The sequence below is a fragment of the Lissotriton helveticus genome, chromosome 10, assembly GCF_964261635.1.
Source record: "Lissotriton helveticus chromosome 10, aLisHel1.1, whole genome shotgun sequence".
In the NCBI taxonomy this organism is placed as follows: Eukaryota; Metazoa; Chordata; class Amphibia; order Caudata; family Salamandridae; genus Lissotriton; species Lissotriton helveticus.
The window spans coordinates 929,030,321-929,054,509 of record NC_136071.1 but is presented as its reverse complement, the minus strand read 5'-3'; the positions used below and the strand labels follow the sequence as shown (position 1 = coordinate 929,054,509).

The 24,189-nt window shown below is 45.7% G+C and overlaps 1 protein-coding gene across 3 annotated transcripts in view; it reads right to left on the bottom strand.

Moving 5' to 3' along the window:
- Positions 1-20,425, bottom strand: part of STEAP1 (STEAP family member 1) — a 142,794-nt gene extending 122,369 nt beyond the window's left edge. Inside the window, exons 1-2 of one of the 3 annotated variants that reach the window (XM_078663583.1) lie at positions 20,364-20,425; positions 18,779-18,917 (exon numbers count right to left, since the gene is read on the bottom strand). In XM_078663583.1, coding sequence (XP_078519709.1) covers positions 18,779-18,814 — 36 coding nt within the window. In that variant the 5' untranslated portion in view covers positions 18,815-18,917; positions 20,364-20,425. Of the gene's footprint in view, positions 1-18,778; positions 18,918-19,701; positions 20,247-20,363 lie in introns of those variants that run through there. The other 2 variants (XM_078663582.1, XM_078663581.1) reach the window with 2 other exon arrangements.
- Between the last annotated feature and the right edge of the window lie 3,764 nt (positions 20,426-24,189).

Sequence of the window (24,189 nt, the reverse complement as noted above, 5' to 3'; positions counted from 1 at the left end):
GGCGAAGAAATCAGGAGCAGCAGGAGTCTTTCCTGTTGCAGCCTTGATGCCCAGAACAAAGTCCGGAGTGCCAAGACTGTCGAAGTTGAAATGGTGTCTGAATTGAATCGTGCCACACAACGAATCTAGGGACCCACCCTCAGGTAAGCCCTTAAATTCCTTAAGGAAAGGGTTGGGACGTTTCAAGGGAGGGGTTGGACAGTGGGGAGGATACTCCCATGTCCTTTGTCCAGTTTCACTCCAGAGCGGTAGCCAACGGCTCCCTGAGCTGGTTTGAACTGTACTATGCAAGTAGGGCACAAATGCGCCCTTCAAGCAGACTGAGTGGCGCTGGCAAGCACTCCCACCCGGCCCCAATACACTAAATCCTGTCTGGGAGGTGGTCACACGTCCCTGTGAAAGGATACTTATTGTTCTGCCTTCTCCTGCTTGAGCTTGCCTCAGCAGCAGGAGGACAAAATCGTGTCTCTGGACGGCAGCAGCCATGTTGTGCTGTCCGGGTCTAGAAGACTGGTACTGGGAGCCCTAAGGGCCTACCGGAGGGCCTTTACAGTGCTTGGAATCATACCTCTCACACCGTTTCCAGTGTGGGGATATGATTCCAAAATGTTTGAAACTTAACATGACAGAGCTCGTTACAGCCAGTTTCAAGATGGTGATCGCTTAATAACAGGGTGCCCCTTTTTATGTTATAGGGCTGTCTCACTTAAAACCTGGGAGAATGGACTCCAAAAGCTGTAGGGGTGTCCTGCTCGTGCAGGGGCACACTCACACTGAGAATCGAGCACCCTGCCTTCAGGATTGAGAAGGCCTGCTGTAGGGGTGACTTATAGATTTTAAGTGCAGTGACCCTAGATATAGGGAACCTAAATCTGTCATATGTGGTGTTAGAACCAGCTTACACAGGCTGCAATGGCAGGCCTGTAGTGACAGTTTGAATGGTCTCCCATTGGTGGCATAATACATGCTTTAGCCTATGGACGACCTCAGGGGTATCTATGACCTGGGTACCATAATACCGTATACTAGGGACTTAAAAGGATACCCCAGTATTCAATCTGGGATGTACCTAAATATTTACAATAACAATTTAGGGGAGAAAGCAGAGAGACTGGGGTCCTGATTAGCAGGATTCGAGCCAGACTAGTTAGAAACAGCATAGCACCAGGCAAAACGTAGGGGAAATCCAGAAAAGCAGATAGTACTTTCCTACAGTCTCTGATATGGCCCCCAAAGTAACATGCATAACTATTCTGTATTGTCCGATGTGTCTTCTGCAGGTAATGTACTCTGTGCAGAGGAGCTGTCCAAGTTGAGCTATGCAAGATATGTTTTGAGCGGGCCCCAAATGTCTTTGGTGCTGGGAGTGATAGGTTAGAGAGAACCATACAATTCAGATTGATCATTACAGGTAATCAAGCCTTGTAGTCAGTCATCCTTGCTCTGGACCTGCGTTCCACACCAGCACATGGCTGCCCTCTGCTTAGCCAATATACCTACGGACATCAGGGCTGGGTGAAAAAATACCTGCCTAAATCGCTCCACATCTCAGGCAGTTATGTGGTCTGAAAGAATCAATCCTCTGTTGTTTGGCAGGTCTGATAAGAGTTATTAGGAGTTTATGGTGGGGATTGAATGAAATGGATCTAGTTTGTGTACAGCAGTATGTCCATTTAGCTACCATTATCTCACCCCAAGATCTCGTTCACAGGCTTGTTTATTATGTGATGAGTCCCCTTTACAGTGTTCGAGTACCATTGCCTAGATTCGAGAAACACACCAAGTCACATCGGGACTTAATTGCCTGTGTCAATGGTGGCATTTTCTGTGGTTCTTTCGTAAACCCCAGTAGGTTCTCCTGAGCCATGTGCTAGAGTTTCATGAATGGATAGGTGGTGAGGGGTGACCGGTCTCTACGCTGTAAGAATTGATAATGAGATGGAAACGTCCCATTAGCATATAAGGGACCAAATTCTGTTAACCCTGCACTCAAAAAGCAATGTTGAACGTTGACCTCTTGTGTTAAGGGGAGGAGAGGGTTATCAGCAAGTCTGAGAACTGGGGACTATAAGAAAAGAAGCCCCACCATTAGTGTAACTTTCTTTTAGGCTCAGGTCGAGGCAGCGGTGGTGATAACTTCAGCCTTGGGTGGGGAGTCGGTTGGGGCTGTCGGAGGGAGGCCCACCAGTAGTAGAGATGCCAGAGGGATTTCTGTTTTTTGCTCCTTCTCTGGAATAATATATAGTAGTCTACTATCAAGATGATACTGCCATTTAATAAAATGTCCTTGGGCTGCTATGTAATAGGTCTCTAGATCTGGGACTTCAAATCCCCCTTCTCATATGTTAGTATGAGTTGCTTGTCCACCCAGGACAGTTTCATAAGGAGTGTTTGCAATGAGTGAAAGAAGGTTTTAATTAAAGTAATAAGTATACAAAGAAATAGGCACGGAAACCTGGGGAGGCCAATCATTTTTGTGAATCCCCCTCCACCGGACAAGGAGAACGGTAGTTTTATTGAGGTGTTCCCTTGTTGTTGTAGGTTGACCACTGATTGGTTGTAGTTCAGCCGGACAATCTCCTCCCTGCCCCAGTGCATGAATATTCCCATGTATTTAATGGAGTTTGAGACTTTAAGGATTGGAAACTCTGATTGCGGGGCCTCTACATCATCCGTCAGATGAAATAGCTCTGTCTTGTCCCAACTGATCTGAATCCAATGGTATTCCCCGTACTGTATTATCTCTCAGATTAGGGAAGATACATTGTTTGTAGTGTGGTGGACAAATAGGAAAATGTCATCAGTATATACATTGATAATAGTATATAGCCGGATCAGAAAGCCAGGCATCTCTGCAGATGATAGTCTTGAAGTTTCCTGGCTATTGGAGTGGAATAGAAAAGTTGAGTCAGGGCAAGGAACCGATTCAGGATGCCAAATTGCTTCATAACCACCTTCCATAAGGGCAATTCTAAGGAGTCAAAGGCCTTTTCAGTGTACAGGAAGGCCGTCACCGCCTTTGACCCGGGGTTGGGCAGTTGTAAAAGGGCAAACATTGTCTTCAAGTTTATGGCAGTGGATCTGTGGGGAACAAATCCAGACTACTGGGGACAGAATCCCCTCCATCAATCGGAACAACTGGGTCGCTATACCATTAGCCAGTATTATATTATCTAGGTTTAATAGTGAGAGAGGGCGAAATGATGCATTTTGAAAATTATCCCTACTGGGTTTAGGAAGTAGGGTGATGATCACCTCATGTACCGTTGGAGGCAGTGTGCCTTTCTTCAGTGCATCCTCATACATCTGCAGGAGGCAGGGAGCTAAGATGTGTTAAACACCTCGTAAAACTCTGACGTGAAACCGCTTGGGATTTACTCTCAGCTAAACTGTCAGTGGTGGCCAGGATTTAATTGAGAGTGAGGGGAAAATCGAGGAACAGTATATGGCCATGATCCAACCATACCAAAGTCGCTTACCAAGACAGTTCTCTATTTGGTCAGAGGTAATGGTAAAACATGACTATATAGGTGTGCTTAGGAAGTAGCAAAAGTAGCTAGTCTCTCCATGCTAGAAGTTCACAAGTGTGGTGATTATTTAAAAATATAGTTGCTATTGCGATCCCTTATGAGGAGCATGGCTAGCATATTCCCCGGTCGCTCTCCCTCTTTGTACCTTTCGAGCCTGCATGTATCGGCCCAAATAGTGGAGATCCCTATCTGCCAATTCTGCGTATTGATACAGGAGCGTAGTGTTACTTCATAGTTACAAAAATTATATATTTTGAATTGGCATTAAAGGTCCTAGTCCTCATCAAATTAGTTGGAGAGGCATTCGCACAACTGGTTAACTAATCAGCAGCCTCTTAGGGTAATGGGTAGTCTCAGTCCTCCTAGACTCCAGACACTATAAAATCAAGGTAAGACAGTGCTCCTTTGTTTGTTGGTCCAAATATCAGCATAGACCATATGGGGTAGGCATTTGGGGAATTCAGGACCTGGTATCATTGCAAACTGTTGAAAATATTTTTCACGGCAAATTATTGCGATTACCTGGGAGTGTACCGGCATGTATATGCCACGAAGAGCTGGGATTTACTCAATTGAGAGATACTGTTAAAGTAGCCCCCACTATGTTATGGGTCTCCATTTGGTGTCGACCTGAAACAGCAATGACTAAAGTGGCAATAAATGACTGCTTGGTGCAGACAAGGCTGGTGACATCCATTGGGTGAAATATGTTAAGACCCAGTTTCACTTAATTGGGTGACAAGAACTTTTTAATAATCCCAAATTATATCAAGGCATAGAAAACTAATTGTCAAAAAAGAATTAATGGCCCATATGACAAAAGAAAGGGAAGAGTGGGAGAGTGGTATGAAGTTGGTGAGGTCTTATAGCATGCTGATAACAACCAGACACATTGAACCGTACCTGCTCATTATTCTCACTACATATCATTTCTATTTGGTAAGATTTCGCCTCAATATGTACCATCTATTGGTTGCTAATCCATCTACAGCCTTTTGTGATAAGGATCTTGCAGTCTGCCTATGTGATTCGAATTGTGTCCAGTCGCAGCTACACGTTTGCTTTTATTGTGGCCTGTATAAGGAACCTAGAAAAGCCTTACTTGTCCCTCTGCATATGAAATTAAATATTAGTCAATGTAGATCTGCCCTGTTACATCTCCAACTGCTACAACCTGAAATGGTGCGCCAAACAGTGTATAGGTACATTGCAGCCTCTATTAAACTACGTAAGATTGTGGGGAAATAAATTGTTGTTTTTTTTGTCAAACTATTGTTTTTTATGATTTGATTGCTAGATGTTATTATATGACTATTTTTGTTATAGTAAGTCATTATAATGTCTATGCACTTTATTGAACCAAATGTATTTAATAGGAGCAGTCTCTTTGGTTTTAAAATGTGCTCCTATTATACATTGATTACATGGCATTATAATGTATTATTTTATTACATTTATTAATGACTTATAATTATATATTTTTATAACTTGCTGAAATTATATGTGCATCTTTTATGGTTTTTGAACCGAATAAAAAATATTTACTTACCGCATAGGCAAAGTCAGAAAAATGACCCTTTCCCAGTTCCTAGAATCATGTCATGGAGAGAAAAGAGTCCGACAGAATTAGGAATAGTTCTTCGAATGTTCCTCCGGCAGGCAGGGATTCTTCTAACACAGTGAGATGGGATTTATTGCAGAGTTTTAAAAGGAAAGTTGTGATGCCATGAGCAGGGAATCTTAACTTCCCAAATTATTGGCTCTCGCTTCTATTACGCAGTGATGTCATTCATTTTCTGCGAGAGTGTGTGGTGGAAACAAATTGATTAAAGAACTCTTTTCTCGACTTTATCTCTAGCCAACATAAACCGGAAAAGCCCAGTCCACTTTAATTGAATTCCAACACCTTCTGCTGGAACATACTCAGAAAATCCCACAGAGGACAAGTGGCAACACAGTGGCGGCTGGTGAGGTTTGTGAGTGGTGAGGCTAGGCTTGGTTTGGTCAGGGGAGGGGGGGTTTGGAGGGGTAGATGGGACTTCTGGCATTAAAGGTCAAGGTCCTGGAAACTCTACTCCAGGGTCCACCATGACCCTGCCTTTACCTCTGCAGTAATCTCCAGATGCCTTCCTAGACACCCCTGGTGCGAGTCCCTTTCCCTGACTCCACAACCATGCATCAGGTTGTTTCCTTAAATTCTAGCTTCTACAGGATCCATTGTATACCCAGTTGGGGGGCGGGGCACTGCCTGTGGCAGAGGTGATGTCTGTCTCCTTACACGCTGCCAGTTGTCATTTATGACATGAAACGTTGTCATAAATCCACCTCAGCCCTCTTTCAGCTACTGCCAGATACTCCATTCCTGCTCACTCCAGCAGGGTCCTGCCTTCTCCCTTTGTGATGGTTTTCACATCATTTCTCTTCCTCCGTCTTACCTCTTTGTGCGTTTTGTCTAGGCCCTTGTGGCACCTACCTGATCTCTAACTTTACCCTCAGACCTTTCTTGCAACCACCACTGTCCTGAGCCACAGGCCCCCTGAAATGAAAGTACTAGTGGTGCCCCCTGCCATCCCTCATGGAGGCTCTGTCTGAAGTTAATCTATTACTGTACTACTTCTAGGACGCCACACACTCAGTCCCCATCCTCGCCTTATTCTAAGTTTACACAGCAGGGTAAAAGCAGCTGCCTTTTCTATGCGATCTGTCTACAGAAAATAGACACCTGCTTCCATTATCAGTACCAGAAGCCTTCAGCTACACACTGAAACCCACAGGTGAACTGCAAAACTAGATGCACCGCTCCAACCGAGCCCCTCAAACTGGACACACCGATCCAGCCCATATCCCCAAGACTGCACACACAGCCCGGCACAATGCACTTACAATTTAAACATAGACTTATGGTACCCAGCCTAGTGATGAGAACTCGAAAAATACATTTTCATTTCCAAAAAGTCAATTGGAAATAGCTATGATGAATTTCGTAGTATGTCATTGGCAGCAAGATATTGCAACAAAGCATTAATGGTCACGTAGCACTTAAGAAATTATAGTGTCTTAAAAAAGTACTTCTGATGTGGGAACTGGAAATCAACTCAGAATGTCTGAGAGGCATGCCTCTTTGGATTACTGTAGCTGTCCTTAGTGAATTGAAACATCTTTGTTTATTAAAGTACACCTCTGTTTCTAGCGCCTTCATGCAGAGGAGCTAGAAATGTACAGTTGCATAGTAAGATCATAAAGGCCAATTGTGCAGGAATGAAAGAGTGCCTGTTGACCTGTTCTACTGTTAGGCTGCTGTTTTGATAACAGTCAGTGTGAGAGTTGCTCTCTGAGGAATGTCCAATCTCAAAACAGATCTGTCTTTTCGGCCTGAAGGCATGGTACTTACTGTTTGAGGACCATATAATACTTTTTTCTAAGCCCCTTGTCGATGTCTGTAGCAAGTCACTTAATAATGGAATTTCAGTTGTCGGCTAAGCCATGCTGTCCTTTACCGGCTTTTGTGTCCAGGAGAGCCACTTTACTATGTACCAGGGGTCTGAGGGTCCAATGATCACGCCATAATGCTGTTTATTTATCCCACAGCGAGATCATGGTGCTGGAGTTACACTTTCTTAAAGATCACGTCTCCATTGGACAGGTTTAGCTTGATTTTAGGGTGAAATACCTCGACAAAGCGGTGGGTTCTGTGCAGGGTTTTGACGTATGCAGGAAGTATGGCACCTTAACTGGTGGCGGTGTGTGTTAGGATAAAAAGCAACAATAATGAAGATGGTGCAACAAGGTCAGAGGAGACCCCGAAACCTCTGCAGAGAGCGGCAAGGGCCCACTCAGTAATTACAACAAAAGTCCCGTGCACACGTTATGCGAGGTGTAAATGAGTGTCATGCTTATTTTAAAGAACAATTAGTAAATGAAACAAAGTGGACACAATTGAAAGTCTCTTTTTTCATTCAAAAGATTGTATTGGACCTTCCTTTGTGGAAGGGTGACATCAAAAGCAAAAGACCAGCCGACACGTGTTTCGTCATGCCGGCAAGACGCCTGTGACTCCTCAGGGCTGTTAAGGAATGTGAAGGTGAAGGTCCGTATAGCCTGTGATATTTCCGACCCGGCGTCTGGGGTCTGGGTTAGAACATCCGTGATAATGTGTTAATTGTGGATTTGGGGACGGGCGGGTGCATCCGTCCAAACCAGCTAAATGCCTAGGATAAGGCACCGGAAAGACGAGTCCTGTCTTCCGAGGGGGCTGGAGACCTCGACCAAGGCTGCTGTTCTGCAGGTTTTTAAAGGGAACATTTACTTTCTGAAGCACACTGCTGAGGATTTTATATGCTCTTCCTCCATGCTACATCAAGTAAACTTGTTTGGTAGCAGCATTCCGCATTCCTCTTGAATGCACCATGTCACACTTACATGCTACGTACAGGCCAAAATGTGTCTGTGATTCTCGGAGACTGTTGTGAGATTATACTCTTTTTCGGGACTGAGTGTTTTAGGAAATGCTTACAATGAAGGGGCGTGGCTTGGATGGCAGCGCAGGCGGTTGCCTAAGTTCGAGAGCTCCGTGACCCCGGGGGGAAAAAGCAGCGAAAATAACGGCGAAACGGATGGAACTCCCGCACAAAGTGGCAGGAGGTGTGTAGGAACACACGGGGAAGCACAGGAGGTGGTTGTGCTAACGGTACGTCGGGGCTGAAGCAGAATAAGCCAGGAATTACCCCAAAACAGGAGAACGGAGGACGCAGCCCAAAGATGGCGGGGTCATAAAACCCAGCAATATCGCAAAACTTCTACAGCGATACCGGAGAACTTCACCAAGCCTGAGTCGGAAGCGACGCTAAACGCGAGGTGCTGCGCCCGGCAGGAAAGGCAAACTCAGGTCAGACCGGAACGAAAACGGAATAAAATAAAGGCTGAGTAAACAAGGGACCAGGCAATAAGGGCGGCCATCTTGGGAAGTCCACGCTGCAAAATGACAATAGTGGCTACGAGGAAGGAAGCACACGAAACGCAACGTGGCTCACAGGCGGGTCCACAAGTGAGCTGGAAAGACAAGCGGCTATACACCGAGGAGAGGGAGCGGAGAAGCGGCACCAGATCGTGGCAATTACCCTTGGCGCGCACCGGACCAAACGGAGGCAGCCAAAAGGACCAGGCGACGGACCCTCCACAAGCACTGCTCAGGGGGGAGGCAACTCAGCAAGTAAGCCGCCCGCTTTTCTGGAAAAAAAGAAATAAATCGGCAGCCCTTAGCGTAAAAAGCCTACCGGAAAAAAAACGGCGGCCATCTTGGGAGGGGCAGCTCCGGACCAAGCGAAGGCTGCCAACTGGACCAGGGACCAGGCGGAGGAGGCGTAGGACAGACCCTCCACAAGCGCTGCCCAGGGGGGAGCAACATAGCAAGTAAGCCGCTCGCTTGTTCAAAAACTAATCTGCAGCCCCCTAGCATAAACAGCCTACCGAACACAACGGTGGCCATCTTGGGAGGGGCAGCAGCCAAGAGAGAACGAGCACGGGCAGAACTCCGAGTGCGCAGGCAGAACGCATAAGAGCGGAGTGCCAGGAATAATCCCAAGAGGAGCCAGGGAAAGCGAGCACGGGCCCCCTGCTCACAATACCCAGCACAGATTCACAAGTCGCCGAGCCAGCAATAATCAAACGAAGCATCACGGCGGAGAAGATCATCATCAACTGCGGCCATCTCGGGAGTGGGCGAACCACACAACGACAAAAGAATGGGCTGGGGACGAGTGGCAGAGGCCAGCAATCACTAGTAGCCGGCACCCTAGAGCGGGAAAACCACACAGGAAGGCACAAGCTAGGGGAGCAGTACAAGCGAAAGGGGATCAACAGCGGCCATCTTGCAGTGGGAGAACAGGAGCCCATCGCTGAAGAACCCATCCACCTGAGACAGACAACAAGCAAGGGGGGAAATAGAACAAAAAGGGGAAAGGAAACCCTGGCTTCACTCTGGCACAGTGAGAGTGTGAGGGCGGAAGGTGCATACGGCAAGAACAAGGCCAGCAGGCTAGCAGCAGGTAGCCCTGGGAAGCTGGCCTAACAACACACAACTAAGCCCACCAGCGCTACAAGGAAGAACAAGTAGCGGGGTGAGGCAGGAGCGCTGAGGGTGAAGACAGAGTGAAGCAGAAAGGGCGAAAGCGACAAAGTGATAGTAGCCCTGGCGTCAGGGCGAACCAGAACAAGGACAATAAGGTGGCCCAACAGGTTCACGTTTGGGAGCACGGCAAAGACGAAGAAAGTCATGAACTACGCCAGATCCAGCCCATCACAGGGCGCGCAACAAGCAGTCCAGTATAAGAAGGGAAGGTTGCCCGCGCATCAAGGAATAAAAGGTTGTGGTGGGATGACAACCAACGACATCAAAAAGATCAGGAAAGATCTAGACTCACCAGTCAAGCTGCAGACCCTACAGAATACGGAGACAGCGATGGACCTGCTCCTAAAGAAAATAATAGAGGCCAACGACTTGGCAAAAGCCACAAAGATCTCCATGGACAATGTCCAACTAGAACTCACAGCCATACGTGCCGACCAGAGCAAAATAGTGAGCAGAGTAGGCGAAACGGAGAGAAGATTCAGCGAAGTAGAAGACAAATCGGTCACCATGGAAAAAGATGTTCGCTACATATCCAAGATCTCCAGCGACCTACAAAGAACGCTAGCAGAACAAGAGGACAAAAACAGGAAAGGGAACATCAGAATCCTTGGTATACCGGAAGAAGAGGAGGAAGAAGCAGGCTCATGCGCGGCGCTACTCGAAGCTTTGATACCCAAGCTGACTGGGCTAAACTTCGAAAGAACATTCGAAATCGACAAAGCTTACAGAGTGCCAGCCACAAGACAGCTGCACATGAAAGGCCCGAGAACAATCATCTGCAAACCGCTGAGAGCGAACCACACGGATGCCATCTTTGCCTATGCACGCAAAGGTCAACCCCATAACTGGAAGGGCAAGAAGATTATCATCACCCAAGACTTCTCTAAAGGCACAGTAGAGACAAGGAAGGCGTTCCTGGCACTGAGAGAAGCAATGAAGAGGGCTAGGATAACTTGCAGCTTTGTGGGCCCAGCAAGAATGAAGATAACAGACAGGAAAGGCACGCAAACGTTCGACGATCCAGCAGAGCTACGCAGATACCTTCAGGAGCCAGACCAAGAAGAGATGGAACAAAGAAGCCCGGGAACGGCAAAGAGAAGAGCATCCTCAGACGGCTCGGAGACAGGCGAAAATGGCACAGCAGGTCGAGGTTGAAGGACACTGACAAGAGACTGGGTCGATCTGACATTTACCTAAATTGAACACTGCTACCTCAATTGGAAGACACACCTACCTCATGATAAAGGGATATGAGAACTAAGCTAGGACAAAAAGAGAGTCATCTCAGGGAATGGGACACGAGATATGCACGAGATCCAGCCAAGAACACAAAATCACTCAGAACTTTGAGCCAGACCTGGAAAACAGAGACAGACAAGATATCCTTTTATCAACGTTTAACACGGAAGGGTGCGGGGGGAGGATCTAATGTACCCGGGGGGCGGAGGGCGGTGAACCGCTGCTGTCGCACATTTACAGTACTTTGACAGGGGGGAGGGGGGAGGGGGGAAGGGAGAGGGGGAGGAGGCAGGGGGAAGATCATGTAGCGCGGACAATCCTTGCTTGGTGGGGCTATCAACTCTTTTTTTCTTTCTTACTTCTTTTTCACCTACTTACACATACTTCCCTATCCCAAACCAGACCCCGGGGGGGGGCCAAAGACGGGTGGCGAGAGGTGAGTCCACACCGAAGGCAGAGATCATACAGAGGTCACAACCCAGAGAGCAGCTATCCTATAGGGAAACCATGACTACTCATAATACTCAAGGCTTAGCACAGATTACATCTGACATCAAGATTGTGTCACTGAACGTCAAAGGCCTCAATCACCCCGTCAAGCGACGGAAAACACTAGACTACCTGAATAGGCTCAAAGCCGACGTGTACGTGCTCCAAGAAACTAGAGTGACCACAGAGGATGCTAACAAACTTAAGGCAAACTGGATAAGCGACATAGCATGCTCACCAGCAGTCAACAAAAAAGGAGGGGTGATAACCATTATAAGCAAGAAAGGGAAATTCAAGACTCTGGGCAGTGCAGCAGATACGGAAGGCAGGAGACTAGTCACAAGCATCAAAAGAGGAGAGGAAGTAATGCACATAGCTAACATCTATGGGCCGAATGCCTCAAAGAAAAAGTTCTGGGAGGAGGTAGAAAGCGAGCTCAGCAGGATCCCACTGGGAGAACTACTGATAATGGCAGGGGACATGAACGAGGCGATGGATAATGCCACAGACAGGCACCCGCACAGGCCAAGCCATGCCACACAAGAACAGAACATACTCAAAAACCTTTGCACCAAGCTCGCACTAGCAGACCCATGGAGACTACAACACCCCAGTGCCAGGGAGTACTCATTCTATTCAGCACCACACAACTCGTACAGCAGAATAGACTATATCCTCATGTCAAGCTCACACACACACTTGACGGACAAAACAGAGATAGGACCGATAACAGTCTCAGACCATGCCCACATCTCCCTCTCCATAAGTGGGAAACACAATGAGCTACCGAGCAGGGGGTGGCGTCTCAATAGTGACATACTTGAGGATCCCGCCAACACCGGGGAGATTGAGGAGGCGATCAAAGAATATCTCTTATTTAATGACACAAAAGACACAAAGGAGGAGACACTGTGGGACGCACTCAAAGCCACAATAAGGGGGAAACTCATAAGTATTAAGGCAAGAATGAACAAAAAGAGGAACAAACACATTAAAGAACTGGAAGAACAGATAAAGGAACTAGAGAGCAACCACATCGCGAACATACTAGACAGGAACACACTTACAGCGCTAACAAAGAAAAAGTATGAACTCAACAGACTATTAAGCGAGAGGGCAACGACATGGATAAACAAATACAAATCCATAAACTTATGCTCAGCCAACAAAGCAGGTAGGGCACTTGCAGGGTACCTAAAAGCCAAACAGAGACAGCACTCAGTTGCAGCGATCACCGACACAGACAACATAACGCACACAGGGAACAAACAAATCCTCGAAACCTTCAGGAAGTTTTACAAAGACCTATACACCGCAGACAAAGCACTAAAGGCGGATGGAGGGGCGAACCTTCTCGAGAAACTTGACCTACCCAAGCTAAGCTGCGAACAAAGTGAGGCGCTAGACCAAAACATAACAAAAGCTGAGGTAGGGATGGCCATAGACGCACTAAAACCTAACAAAGCCCCAGGGCTTGTTACAGTGACACAGTGTTCACAGTGACTTTTTACAAAAAGTTCCAAACGCAGCTTAAAGACATACTAGTGAGGGTATTCCAGACGTGCGCAGAGAAAGGAAGCATGACAGACTCAATGGCAGAGGCAAACATTATCGTCATCCCCAAAGAAGGGAAGGACCCACAATTCCCACAAAACTATAGGCCAATATCCTTAATAAACGTAGACTGCAAAATCTACGCTAAAGTTATGGCAGCTAGAATAAACACATACCTACCCACCCTCATACACAAAACACAAGTGGGATACCTGAAAAACAGGCTCTCACAGGACAACACGAGACTGCTCTGCCACCTAATAAACCGCACGGCAAGCAGCACAGAGAAGGCAGTAATGATTGCACTAGACGCAGAAAAAGCCTTCGACAGAGTCTCGTGGCCATTCCTAAACGAATGTATGCGCAAATTCGGATTTGGAGATAGATACAGAGGAATGATAATGTCCCTATACAAAAACCCCTGAGCTCGAGTGGTAGTTAACGCAGCAACATCAGAAACATTCACCCTAAGTAGAGGGACGAGACAAGGCTGCCCCCTGTCACCAGGATTATTCCTGCTGGCAATAGAACCCCTTCTCCACATGATCAGAACAAACACGCAGATCACAGGTGTGGAAGTGGAGGGTCACGCCTTCAAACTCGCGGCCTATGCGGATGACATCCTGATCACCACAAGCAACCCAAGGGAGTCAATCGAGGCACTGGTACAAACAATAGAGGAGTATGCACACGTCTCAGGGTATAAACTCAACAGGGATAAATCAGAATGCAAACCAATGAACTGCCACACTACCAGAGCAGTACTAGGCAAGTCAGGCCTGGCGTGGCAAACGAAACCCCTAAAATATCTGGGACTCCTCTTTGGGAAGGACCTCAGATCAACACTAGAGCACAATGAGGAAGCAATGATGAAAAAGATCAAAACGAAGCTAGACACATGGGGACCCAAATTCGTCAGCTGGTGGGGCAGAGTAGAGACAGTCAAGATGATGATCACCCCAATGCTCAATTACTTGCTGTCCATGCTACCACTATCACTAACGACAGACTTCATAAACAAATCGACAAAGCCATTAACTCGTTCCTATGGGGAGGTAAAAAACCTAGAATAAGTCTAGCAAAGCTCAGGCTAAAAAAAGAGCAAGGGGGACTGAACCTCACAAACTATAAGGCCTTCCAGACGGCATGCCTTGCCAAACAAGGGCTACACTGGGTAGCACCAACACCAGAATATATGCCAGTATGGCTGGAGCTAGAAAGGGGCATTCTAGGAGGAGCAGACCCAATCATGGCCCTCACGGCAAATAGACACCCAGAAGCCAAAAACTCAATAATACGGAACACAAAAATAGCACTACTGAGATTAGATAAAGAGCTAGAAGTAAGCATCAGAGGCACCAAATGGGAGTCATTATGGTACAACACCAAAATCACATACAAAGGGAAAACGCTAGACAGCAAAGAATGGCTCAGCAGGGGCATAACAACACCGGCACAACTAGAGGCAGGGAACAACCCACTCTCCTACAAGACGCTCCAACAAACAACTAGCCTACCAGACAAGGAATTCTACGAGTTCCTAAGAATCAAAGCCGCCATCACCAGAGCGAACCTCTCCAAACACAAACCAACCATCATACAGTATGCACAGAACCTAAACACGGCAGGTCATCAAACAGCGCAGATCTACAAAATAATCACACCACGCATCACCACTCTTAATGACAAAACAATAGCCTTCTGGGAAGAGACCATCCATAGACCGCTAAGTGATGAAGAGAAGGCCAGACTATGGTCATCAGCGTCCAAAAACAAGATCACACCACAGTTAGCACAAACAAAATACTGGATACTACACAGACTACACTGGACACCGGCGAAACTAGAAAGAGTTGGGGCAAGCGACAACAGCGAGTGCTGGAACTGCCACAAAGCAAGGGGGGACCTAGCCCACATGATATACGATTGCCCCAAGGTCAAAGCGTTCTGGAGTAAAGTATACAACCTAATAGACTCGATCACGGGATGCCAGATACAACGAGGGCTAGCAGGGATAATCACCGGATTCCTAGAGCCACAACTCCAATCCAAAGAAATACGTGATTTAGTCGACATGCTCCTGGCGGCAGCTGTAAAAAATATTCTGGGGTACTGGAAGAACTCCAGCAAAGCCACTTTCAAGCGTTGGTTCAACTGGGTAACATTCCTTCGAGGGGCAGACAACATCACCGCCAAACACAAGGCGGCGAACCACACAGCCAAAGAGGACATGTGGGCAGCCCTAGACGAGTATCTGACGCAATAAACCCCCCCCCCCTTCTTCTTTTCTTCCTTCTTTCTCTCTCTCTTTGCTACCACTGGGCCAAGTATACATGTAAAAGCAGCCCAAGAAAGACAACTGTATACAATGTACATGTGAAACTTATTCAATTCAATAAAAAAAAATTGAAATAAAAAAAAAAGGAAATGCTTACAATTTAAGTGAAGGGTTTTCCACTTTACAAATGCGTTGGCTGTTATGAAATGGAAAAAAGATTGTTTTACGATTATATAGGAAAGCATGCACATTGCCCATGTGCATCGCCATATGTTTCATGGTGTCATCTTGGTATGTGTTTGCGTGCATAGGTGAACTAAGGATGAACCTGTTTTCCTCGCCTCCCTCTTAACTGGGCTTCTCTCAACCGTGCCACAAGTTTCTGTTTCCTTGCATTTTGATATAACTCTGCCATGATAACGAGACTGGCTAGAGTCTGCATGCACACCCCTAATTCGCACTCCAGCATCCGAAACACTACAATCCATGTTGCTGCTTGTTATTGTCTTGTCGCAGTAGGTCCAGTACAGGGCTGTCCAACATAGGTACAGAAGGCCCAAATATATGTCAGATGCTTACCACTGGCATAGATAAGTTCTAGTGAGATTAATTGGATGTACATATATTGACTGTGGTTATCCAGAAACTCTGGCAGGGCTTAAGCCCACCGTGGCCTCCCCTGATTGAGGACAAGTATTGCTGAGATTGTGAAACCCTAATTCTTCTGAAGCTCCTGCCCAGCTTGCCACGTGAAGAGGTTAATGGGAAGCAAGGCATTGATATCACCGCCCAAAAACAAAGAGGCAAGCAAGATAAGCAAAAGAAGCAAAGAAGCAATCCAGTGAGCCCTGACAAAAACTTGGGAAGACAAGACAATCGGCACAAGACTCTGAGGCAGCCGGACCACTGCAAGATAGTGCCCACTGAAGCATGGCGCAGGTTCTAAGAACAGAGATGGAGTCCAGGGCAAATGTGCACTCACTGAGTTGTGTTTTAAGGAGTGATATTGATTTGCTGGAAAACTGCTAGGTCATATGCAACTTAAGAGCTGGTTATTAATCCAGCAGTGCAAATTCAAACGTCACCTTTCCAGCTCACAAAATACATAATTAACCTAGATAAACGTCTTGAACAACATATTGGCAGCCAGCCAGTCCCAGCTGTTCATTTTTTATTTTATTTAATTGCTAACGTCTGGTCCACTGCACTCACAGGGTTGGGAGTTGTAGGGAACGTCAGGACTGAATGGGACTTAAAGGGCACGCCGTCGCCGACACATAAATATTCACCTTCAGTGGGCCCCACCTTGCCTGCTCCTGGCTGCCAGTGAAGCCACACTGGAGCTCGAATTGTATCCACACTCCTGCAGCATGGTGCAAGCAGACATCTCGAGTCTGTGCAATGTGTCTTCAAAAGTCTTGAGGACAAACTGCGCAGACTCAATTTCTGGGCTTCCCGCCTGCAGCTAACCACACCTTTCCCAACTCGTCACAGGTCCCTCCCCCTGTGACGAGTTGGGAAAGGTTAGAGTGACCATGCTGTCCACTCCCTGATTGACGTGAAGCCCCAGCGCACCGGGGCGTCATTTCACCTCCAGGTCATCAGGGGGTGGAAACTGGTCTTCAATGCTGTGTCTTTGCCGAGCTGATGACCTCACAGGCCTCAGGGCTGAGAGATCATCACCCAGGCAAATAATATAGACTTTGGGCAGGTCTGTTGCAGTGTGTCATGACGACTCATCATCACAGCAACAAACAAGCAGGGTGAGTGTCAGTATGCACAGCCCAGGCCTAAGCAAAAGATGCGTGGTTTTTGTTTTTAAGAAGAAGCAAATTAAAAGACTTTCCTTTAATTTAGGAAACTAGCTTTCCTGGGGTGAAATTAAAGGGGGCAAAGCTCCGACGCCAATGGACAGAAACCGCCGCTGGGCAACATTCTAGTGTGGACTCATTTCTGACAAAGTGACAGCCATATGCACTAGCAAATGTAGGGAGAAGAACGGTTCAGCATTTTTTACCCCTCCTGGTTGTTGTTTATGTTCCATTGAATTTCTGCTAATGCAGATGTGAAGCTAGAGTTTGATGAAAAGAAGTTTAAAGTCCTCAATTCACAAGTGCTGAATATTAAATGAATTCACTTAAACTGGCTGGTACGCACATTTTGCATACATCTGGAATACTAAATTGAAATAGCTAACTAACATTTTTCATCCAACATAGTTATCATATGTCATTACCTATAGCATTTCAATGTGACAATACTTGTAGCAACTATTCCTGAAATCTAGTTCATATTAATACAGTATACCTGCCATTAAAGGCGTAGGCCTTGCACCCAGGTTGTCAAGATTCAGAGCAGATTTCTATGACACATGACAATCTGAATTGTACAGAAAAAATATTCAGGTCCACACATCCAACAGTGTACAGATGCAACAATCAAAATAATTTGAAAATGTACTAATGCCATAGAGTAGGCAATGTACTAATATTTTAGTATCTTCCTTTGTCTGCTAAAGGCCATAAAATCAGTCAGGTCAGTTCTACAAATTTGGTGTCTGCAATTGTAAAGCAAAGATCTTTAAAGACACCTTTTAAGGCCGGGTGTTAGCCATGACTTTTTCATTTAAACAAAATTATTTACATCATATACATACTTATAGGATCTTTCAACAAGCTTTGTTCATACACTGGTCTGTCAGGGTGCAATTCACATTTTTGTTCAGTCCAATACAGCATAAATGTGCTTAAACTGCATTATGTGCTGCCAATTTTCAAAACCTTCCTTTGGTGAAAGGATGGTGAAATATCTTGTAAAAGATTTTTTTATGGCTAGTTAGGTTGACCCAACTGGCCCAGTGTGCTTGGAGTGTACAATTTGCCCGAGATTGTGATGTAAAATAGAATCTGGTGCTTTACATTGCACCAGGTTTAATGGCCTGATGCAGGGGCGGCTCTAGGCTCATGGCGGCCCTGGGCAGGGAGCATAGGTAGGGGGCCCTGAGGCCGCCAAATCCCTGCCAGGGGCTGCCATGCAAATATGTATCTAAGTATATATATTGGCGTGGCGACCCCTGGGGTTTGGCGGCCCTGTGCAGGTGCACAGCTTGCACATGCCTAAGGCCGTCCCTGCCTAATGTGTATTAAAATAGAAAATTTGTCATTCACTGTGCTAAAATTCGTAGAGACCCAAAATCATGTTATGCCGAGAATAATGTTACTGACCCTGTGTGCTTTAAAATGCACTATTTTACACATATAGTCTCAATGAATGGCTCAGTGATTTCTTTATACACTACATCAGAAATGTGAAGGGTGCCCCCCCACAAGTAATTTTGATTTGGGTCTTATGATATCTCTTTCTCCACTAACCCGTGTTAGCACCCCCCCAAAAAAAGTTTGATTGTACTTGTGCCCCTGTACAGCGTTCCTAACTACCCAAGGTAGGTTACGCTGTACGAGTCCTTTAAGATACAATACAAACACAAATTTGGGCATTACGGGATGGCAGGGCTCAAAATGACAAAAACAGCTTTATGATTATATGAGTATTCCGACTTACCACTGAATTAAACTCTTTTTCGACCGTAATATGCATTTTTTAGTCCTTTTTTGTCATTCCAAAGTCCTCTGTTACTTTTGAACTCCACTCCAGAACACTGTGTCTTTTATTTTCACACAGATATCATGAAAGGCCAATCCTAGGTAAACAAACACATTAGAGAGGACTGTAAGCACAGAGAGGAAAAGGGCAGGTACTTTAACAACTAAATGTCACCCAACGACTTTTTGGCAGAGTTTTACAGTTTAAAAAACTAGAGCGGCATGATAAAATCCATGATTTTTAAACAACGTTGAACGATATACTTCTGCCAGTTCCATTTTAAGAAGAAACCACACTTAGGCAGTACCCATTTCAGACGATGTAGCCTTACGGCTAGAGCGGTCGCCTTGGAAGCTGGGAAGTGGGTTCGAGTCTCGGCAACGACGCTCAACCTCCTGTGATTCTGGGCAAATCACGTAATCTCCCTGTGCCTAACAAAAATGAATGTGTCCTTCTGTAATGAAACTGGTGGTATGTAAAGCTCTGATACCCGATGTCTCGGGTCTAGTTCGCGCTATATAAAACTAAAAAAAAAACGATTGCGTGGATGTATAATCTACAAAGGTGGTCTAGTTTAAGGTGACATGTTGTCAGCATTTTCAGCACTGAAATACAAACCAATTATAATTTTGGGGGGAAAGGTTACATGTAAAGTCTTACTTCTGCCCAAAAAGCTGTGTTTTATTGAGTGCCTTCATGGAGATGTTTAAGGAAAAGAAAATGAAAACATTTTACTTAACTGAAAACCCCTCTAACGGAGAGAACAACTTCATATTTGTTTTAAGAGGAAATGTTTTTACATTTTGTAACAAGCGAAAAAAAGGTCCAGTGAGAGAGCACGTATTTATTTCTATTCGAGCCCTAATATCTGCCATACATACCTTACTTACCTCGTCATGGGTCTTCTCTGTAAACCAAATTCAAGATCCCGACTCTTGCCCGGGAAGGCACACGGCCCAACTGTAGCTCCTTGTTCCCTTTTCACTGCTCTACTATGATCCAGTCACGTGGGTGTCTGACACTCACATACTCACACACAGCGCGCGGCACCACCATTGATGCCAAAGCCAGCCCGCTCCAGACAGGAAGAAGTTGTCACTTGAGTCACCTTTTGAAGTAGGTAACGTGGCGGCGCGAGTTCGATGGGGATCATTGAAAGGCAGTCAGACCTGTAAGGCAACCTCGGGAGCTTTGCAGCAGGACAGGGCACACGATAAGGGAGACGAGTTTCACAACATCACGAGAACTGGTTCCAGGGTCAGCTGTAACAATTCAAATATTTGGTCTCCTGTAGATCGGGGGTCAGGGCTGACATTTAGACTACGCCAATGTTTGTGTTAACCACTTCTATAATTTGAAGTGGAAAAGCATATCCTCACAGCAACGACATGTTAAGGTGTCACGTACCTACAGAGTATCTTTTGATTTTCTTTCGGAACCACCCATGCATGACAAGACGTCTGAATCAGGAACTCGTTTAAGTCTACTTTGATAATACAACTTTAATGCATGCCCGTGGTAACCCCGCTTCCGATGTACTTACTCACTAGCCACAAAACCGCTTCTGCTGTAGCCTGCTGAACAAATTAAACTCTCAAGAGTCACTGTGAACAGATTTCAACATTGCCAGTTACTGTAAAATCAAGGACATTCCAAGCATATTCCAGGAAAAAGAATGCCACAGGGACACCTAGCGGAATTAATGAGAACTGTAGCTTAGTTGCCCAATGTCATTGCATAATAAGGAGAAGAATTGTGAATAATAAAGGAGCTGTTGCTGTTTGAAACAGTGCTTATTTTGTGGAAAAAAAGCAGACATAAGTGCAAGTTCCTAAAAATGTTCATAAGATGCCACAGCTCACTTCCCTCATTCTCACCACCGAATGCCTGCGGAGACCTTACCAGCTGCCTGCATATACAATGCCCAACTATGTAGCGTAGCAAGAAAGTGCAGTGAGCGAATCTTAAAAATAAGGCATTAGGGGTGCAGGGTGATTCTTCCCCTGCTAATATTTTGAAAAAGTCAGATACAATTGTGCATTTCACACCCCAAATTTCACTTAAATTTGCTAATGAAATAGAATAAATCCTGCAGCAATAAGCCTATTTCAATTACCATGCCACTGAGAAAAGGAGGAGTCTGCAATCAATTTAAAGAAAACCACGCCAGTGCTGCCTACCACATGCCACTGAATGCAGTTAAAGCTTTATGTGGGTGAAAGAGACGGGGTGTTCTCTAAAAAGGAGCGTGGCTAAAGAAACTTCGTTAGCAATCTTTTCCAAGTGACGTGTAAAACATGTAACGCATGGCCGGTGCTACGCATGGGCAGTGTGGGCAGCTGCCCATGGACTCGCACTCTGCCTACCAGGATGGGGCCCGCACAATAGCAACCAGTCCTCCTGTACCCTTGCCGATCAAAGTCTCTTTATCATTGGGCTCACGGAAGTGGCCCCCCTCCTGGGGCCTCTCAGGGGTGGTGTGGGACGGCCTAGGGGAGGGGGACACCTCTCTGACTGCCCATTCAAAGACTCTGCAGGACACCCATTGTCAGCACCTTAGCCCAAGCAGGTTTAAAACTCTCAGCCCCCAAGCAGTTCTCACACCTGCAGTCTGGAATGGGCTGTAAAAGAGGTCTAAGAGGAGAAGCTGAGGCCCAGGTGGAGTCTGCACAAAGCAACTTCCTGGAGCCCAGAAGGTGTCAATTAAATTTCAGGGGGCCTCGCGCATTCCCTTTTGCCCAGGACCTGGAAAACCCCAGAACCGGTCCTGATGTAACGTATGGAACATACGCCTAAAACAAGTGAGAACTATTGGCTTTGCCTATGCTTGTCCGTACTATCACATACGTGAGTAATAACAATGATATTGTTATGAATAAATATGATTCTAAATGTTTCAATTCTGAAAATTTAAGGCTGCATATTAAATATTCCTAAGGACAGTGGAAGTATATGTGGTCTTCAGAGTATCTCAGTCACTCCCGTTCTCCCATTTCTGAAAATCCTCCCTCTGCATATCTTACGTTTTTCCTTTTTAGCTCGGTCTTTTCACTCTCTCCTGCTGCTTGAACCTCCTTTCATCCCAAGTTAATCAGTTCTCACGTACACACAACCCACCTTCTCTCCTGGGAGCTCTTCATTTTCTTTCCATTTGGCACAGTCAATATTTGACCAGCTGTGTACCCTTTCACACACTAGCTCGTAGAATCACAATGACAGTTAGCATGTTGTGACCATCGCTCTGCGCTATCTGCAGAGAGGCCAATAAATGGATGTGCATGTAGACTAAATACTTTTATGACCCACTGACACCCACTGTGAGATACTCCCACTGCCTTCTGTCGCTTCACAGCTCTCACATGTCTCTCGTCATGCACACCAGAGATGGATAGGGATTAAAAATCGTCCCAGGCACGCAAAAAAAGTGCCCACATTTGCAAATTGCTTTTGCAGAAAAACACTACTTCGGCGAAATTTTATTTAAAAAAAAAAGGGGGGGGGGAGTTTACAAAATGCACAGATTCGTTTATACTGGTGAAACACACCTGAAAACAAGTGAGGCCACTTCTGCTCAGGCCCCCTGCCCCCTCTCAATATGCATATATAACTGGGCCGGGCCAGTGAGAGAATGGGAGTGACACCTCTGCCGTTGATAAAAGGGAGTTAATGGACGCCCATCTACCTCCAGAAAGGCCACTCAGGCACCCACTGGGCCGCTGGCGGCATGGAACAATGTAGAGACCGCACAAATCGGCCCCCCATGCTACTCAAAAAAGCAGCCCACAGCTGGAATTTGGATATCAGCCCCTCGAGCTTTACCCAAGTGCCCCGGTGTTACCAATCCGACGCTGATGCACACCCACCCATAAACTGAACTCACTTAGGCACCTGGAGGCGATTCAGTTAACAGTATGTGTTATACTCAAACGTTGCATAAAAAAACTCCAGTATCACAACATTTGGAAATATCAAATGCTCTTAGTAGATGCAAGATAAAGTAAAATGTGACATGTAAACTGGGACTGCATCACTGACAATGATTAACTTAAGGGTGTTCATAGTCAATGCTGAGAAATATATCTGGGTTTTAGTCCATAAATGACTTGATGAATATATGGCCCAAACGGGCAGGACCGACTATTTAAAGCCCCGAATGCAGTGATTCGTACTAATCTATAACATAGAGTTTAACTTTAGTGTAGACTTCATTGTACTTAATTAATATTGTTCCTGCGCGCATGTGAAAGAAAAACAGGTTTCTTAAAATTTGAGAATATTGCGTCAGGCCTCCAAGCAGATAGCAACAGGCTTTCACCAACTGAGCATCCAACAAAGTGGGTAGCACAGAGGGAATGAATGCGAAGGAGTGCCCTTTACTCACGAAAATGCCAAACCTGTACCGCGGCACACCAGTTGTCATCAAGTAGTCGTAACATCTCGGTTCAACAGTGCAACCTCACATGGGTTTTAACCTGGCCAAAATGTTTAGATCAGAAGATCACTGGAAGTGCATAACTGTGAGTATACATTATGCATTAAAAGGATAGGAGACACCTCATGTAAGTGGCCAAATGTGGCACTGAAGGGCCTTTACAATGCCCGGGATTCTCATCACATAAGTGGTCCTCTGTATGTAAGTGTGAGGGAACTGTCCATATTAATTTCAGTCAATCCAGCAGCATTATTAAAAGATTTGAAATGTTAACTAACTCTGGGTGGCACAGCCATGTCTCATGCCTACATCTGACCGGCCCTCTGCATATCTAGACATTCATAGTTTTGCTAGCTTGTGTATTGCTCAAAATATGTCTAAGATGACTCAAATGCTGTATTGAGTCAGGTAACTTGGTGCATAGTTAAAAATAATCATGCATGTTAGTTATGTCTGGCCAATATAATTTTCTGCTTCTTGTTCTGTCGGCATATATTTCAGGGCCAGAGAACCTTCTAATCAATCATGGTACACTGAAGACCACATGCCCGGAAAGTGATAGCCCAACGCAGATTCAGGGTAATCTTCTTGACAGGCCACCTGCTCTACCAGACACAAGCTGGGGATTTCTAATCTAAAGCATTTAGGTCGTTTTACAGCCGTAATGGTGGCTTCTGAGTTGGTGAAGATGCGGTAAAGTAAGTTCGTTTGTTAATCATGTTTTAAAGTGCTTCATGCATTTTGCCTGTTTGGATATTTCACTAAATGAAGACAATATTGTTTTTTCATATTGTAATTGTAATTGCATTTTTATAGCGCTTACTACCCCATACGAGGCGTCAAAGCGCTTTTTCGGCGAGTAGCACGCTACTCCGGGACCCATAGAGGATTAGTGTTGAATTAGTATAGTGAAAAAAATAAGTATATTTTAAGTGGT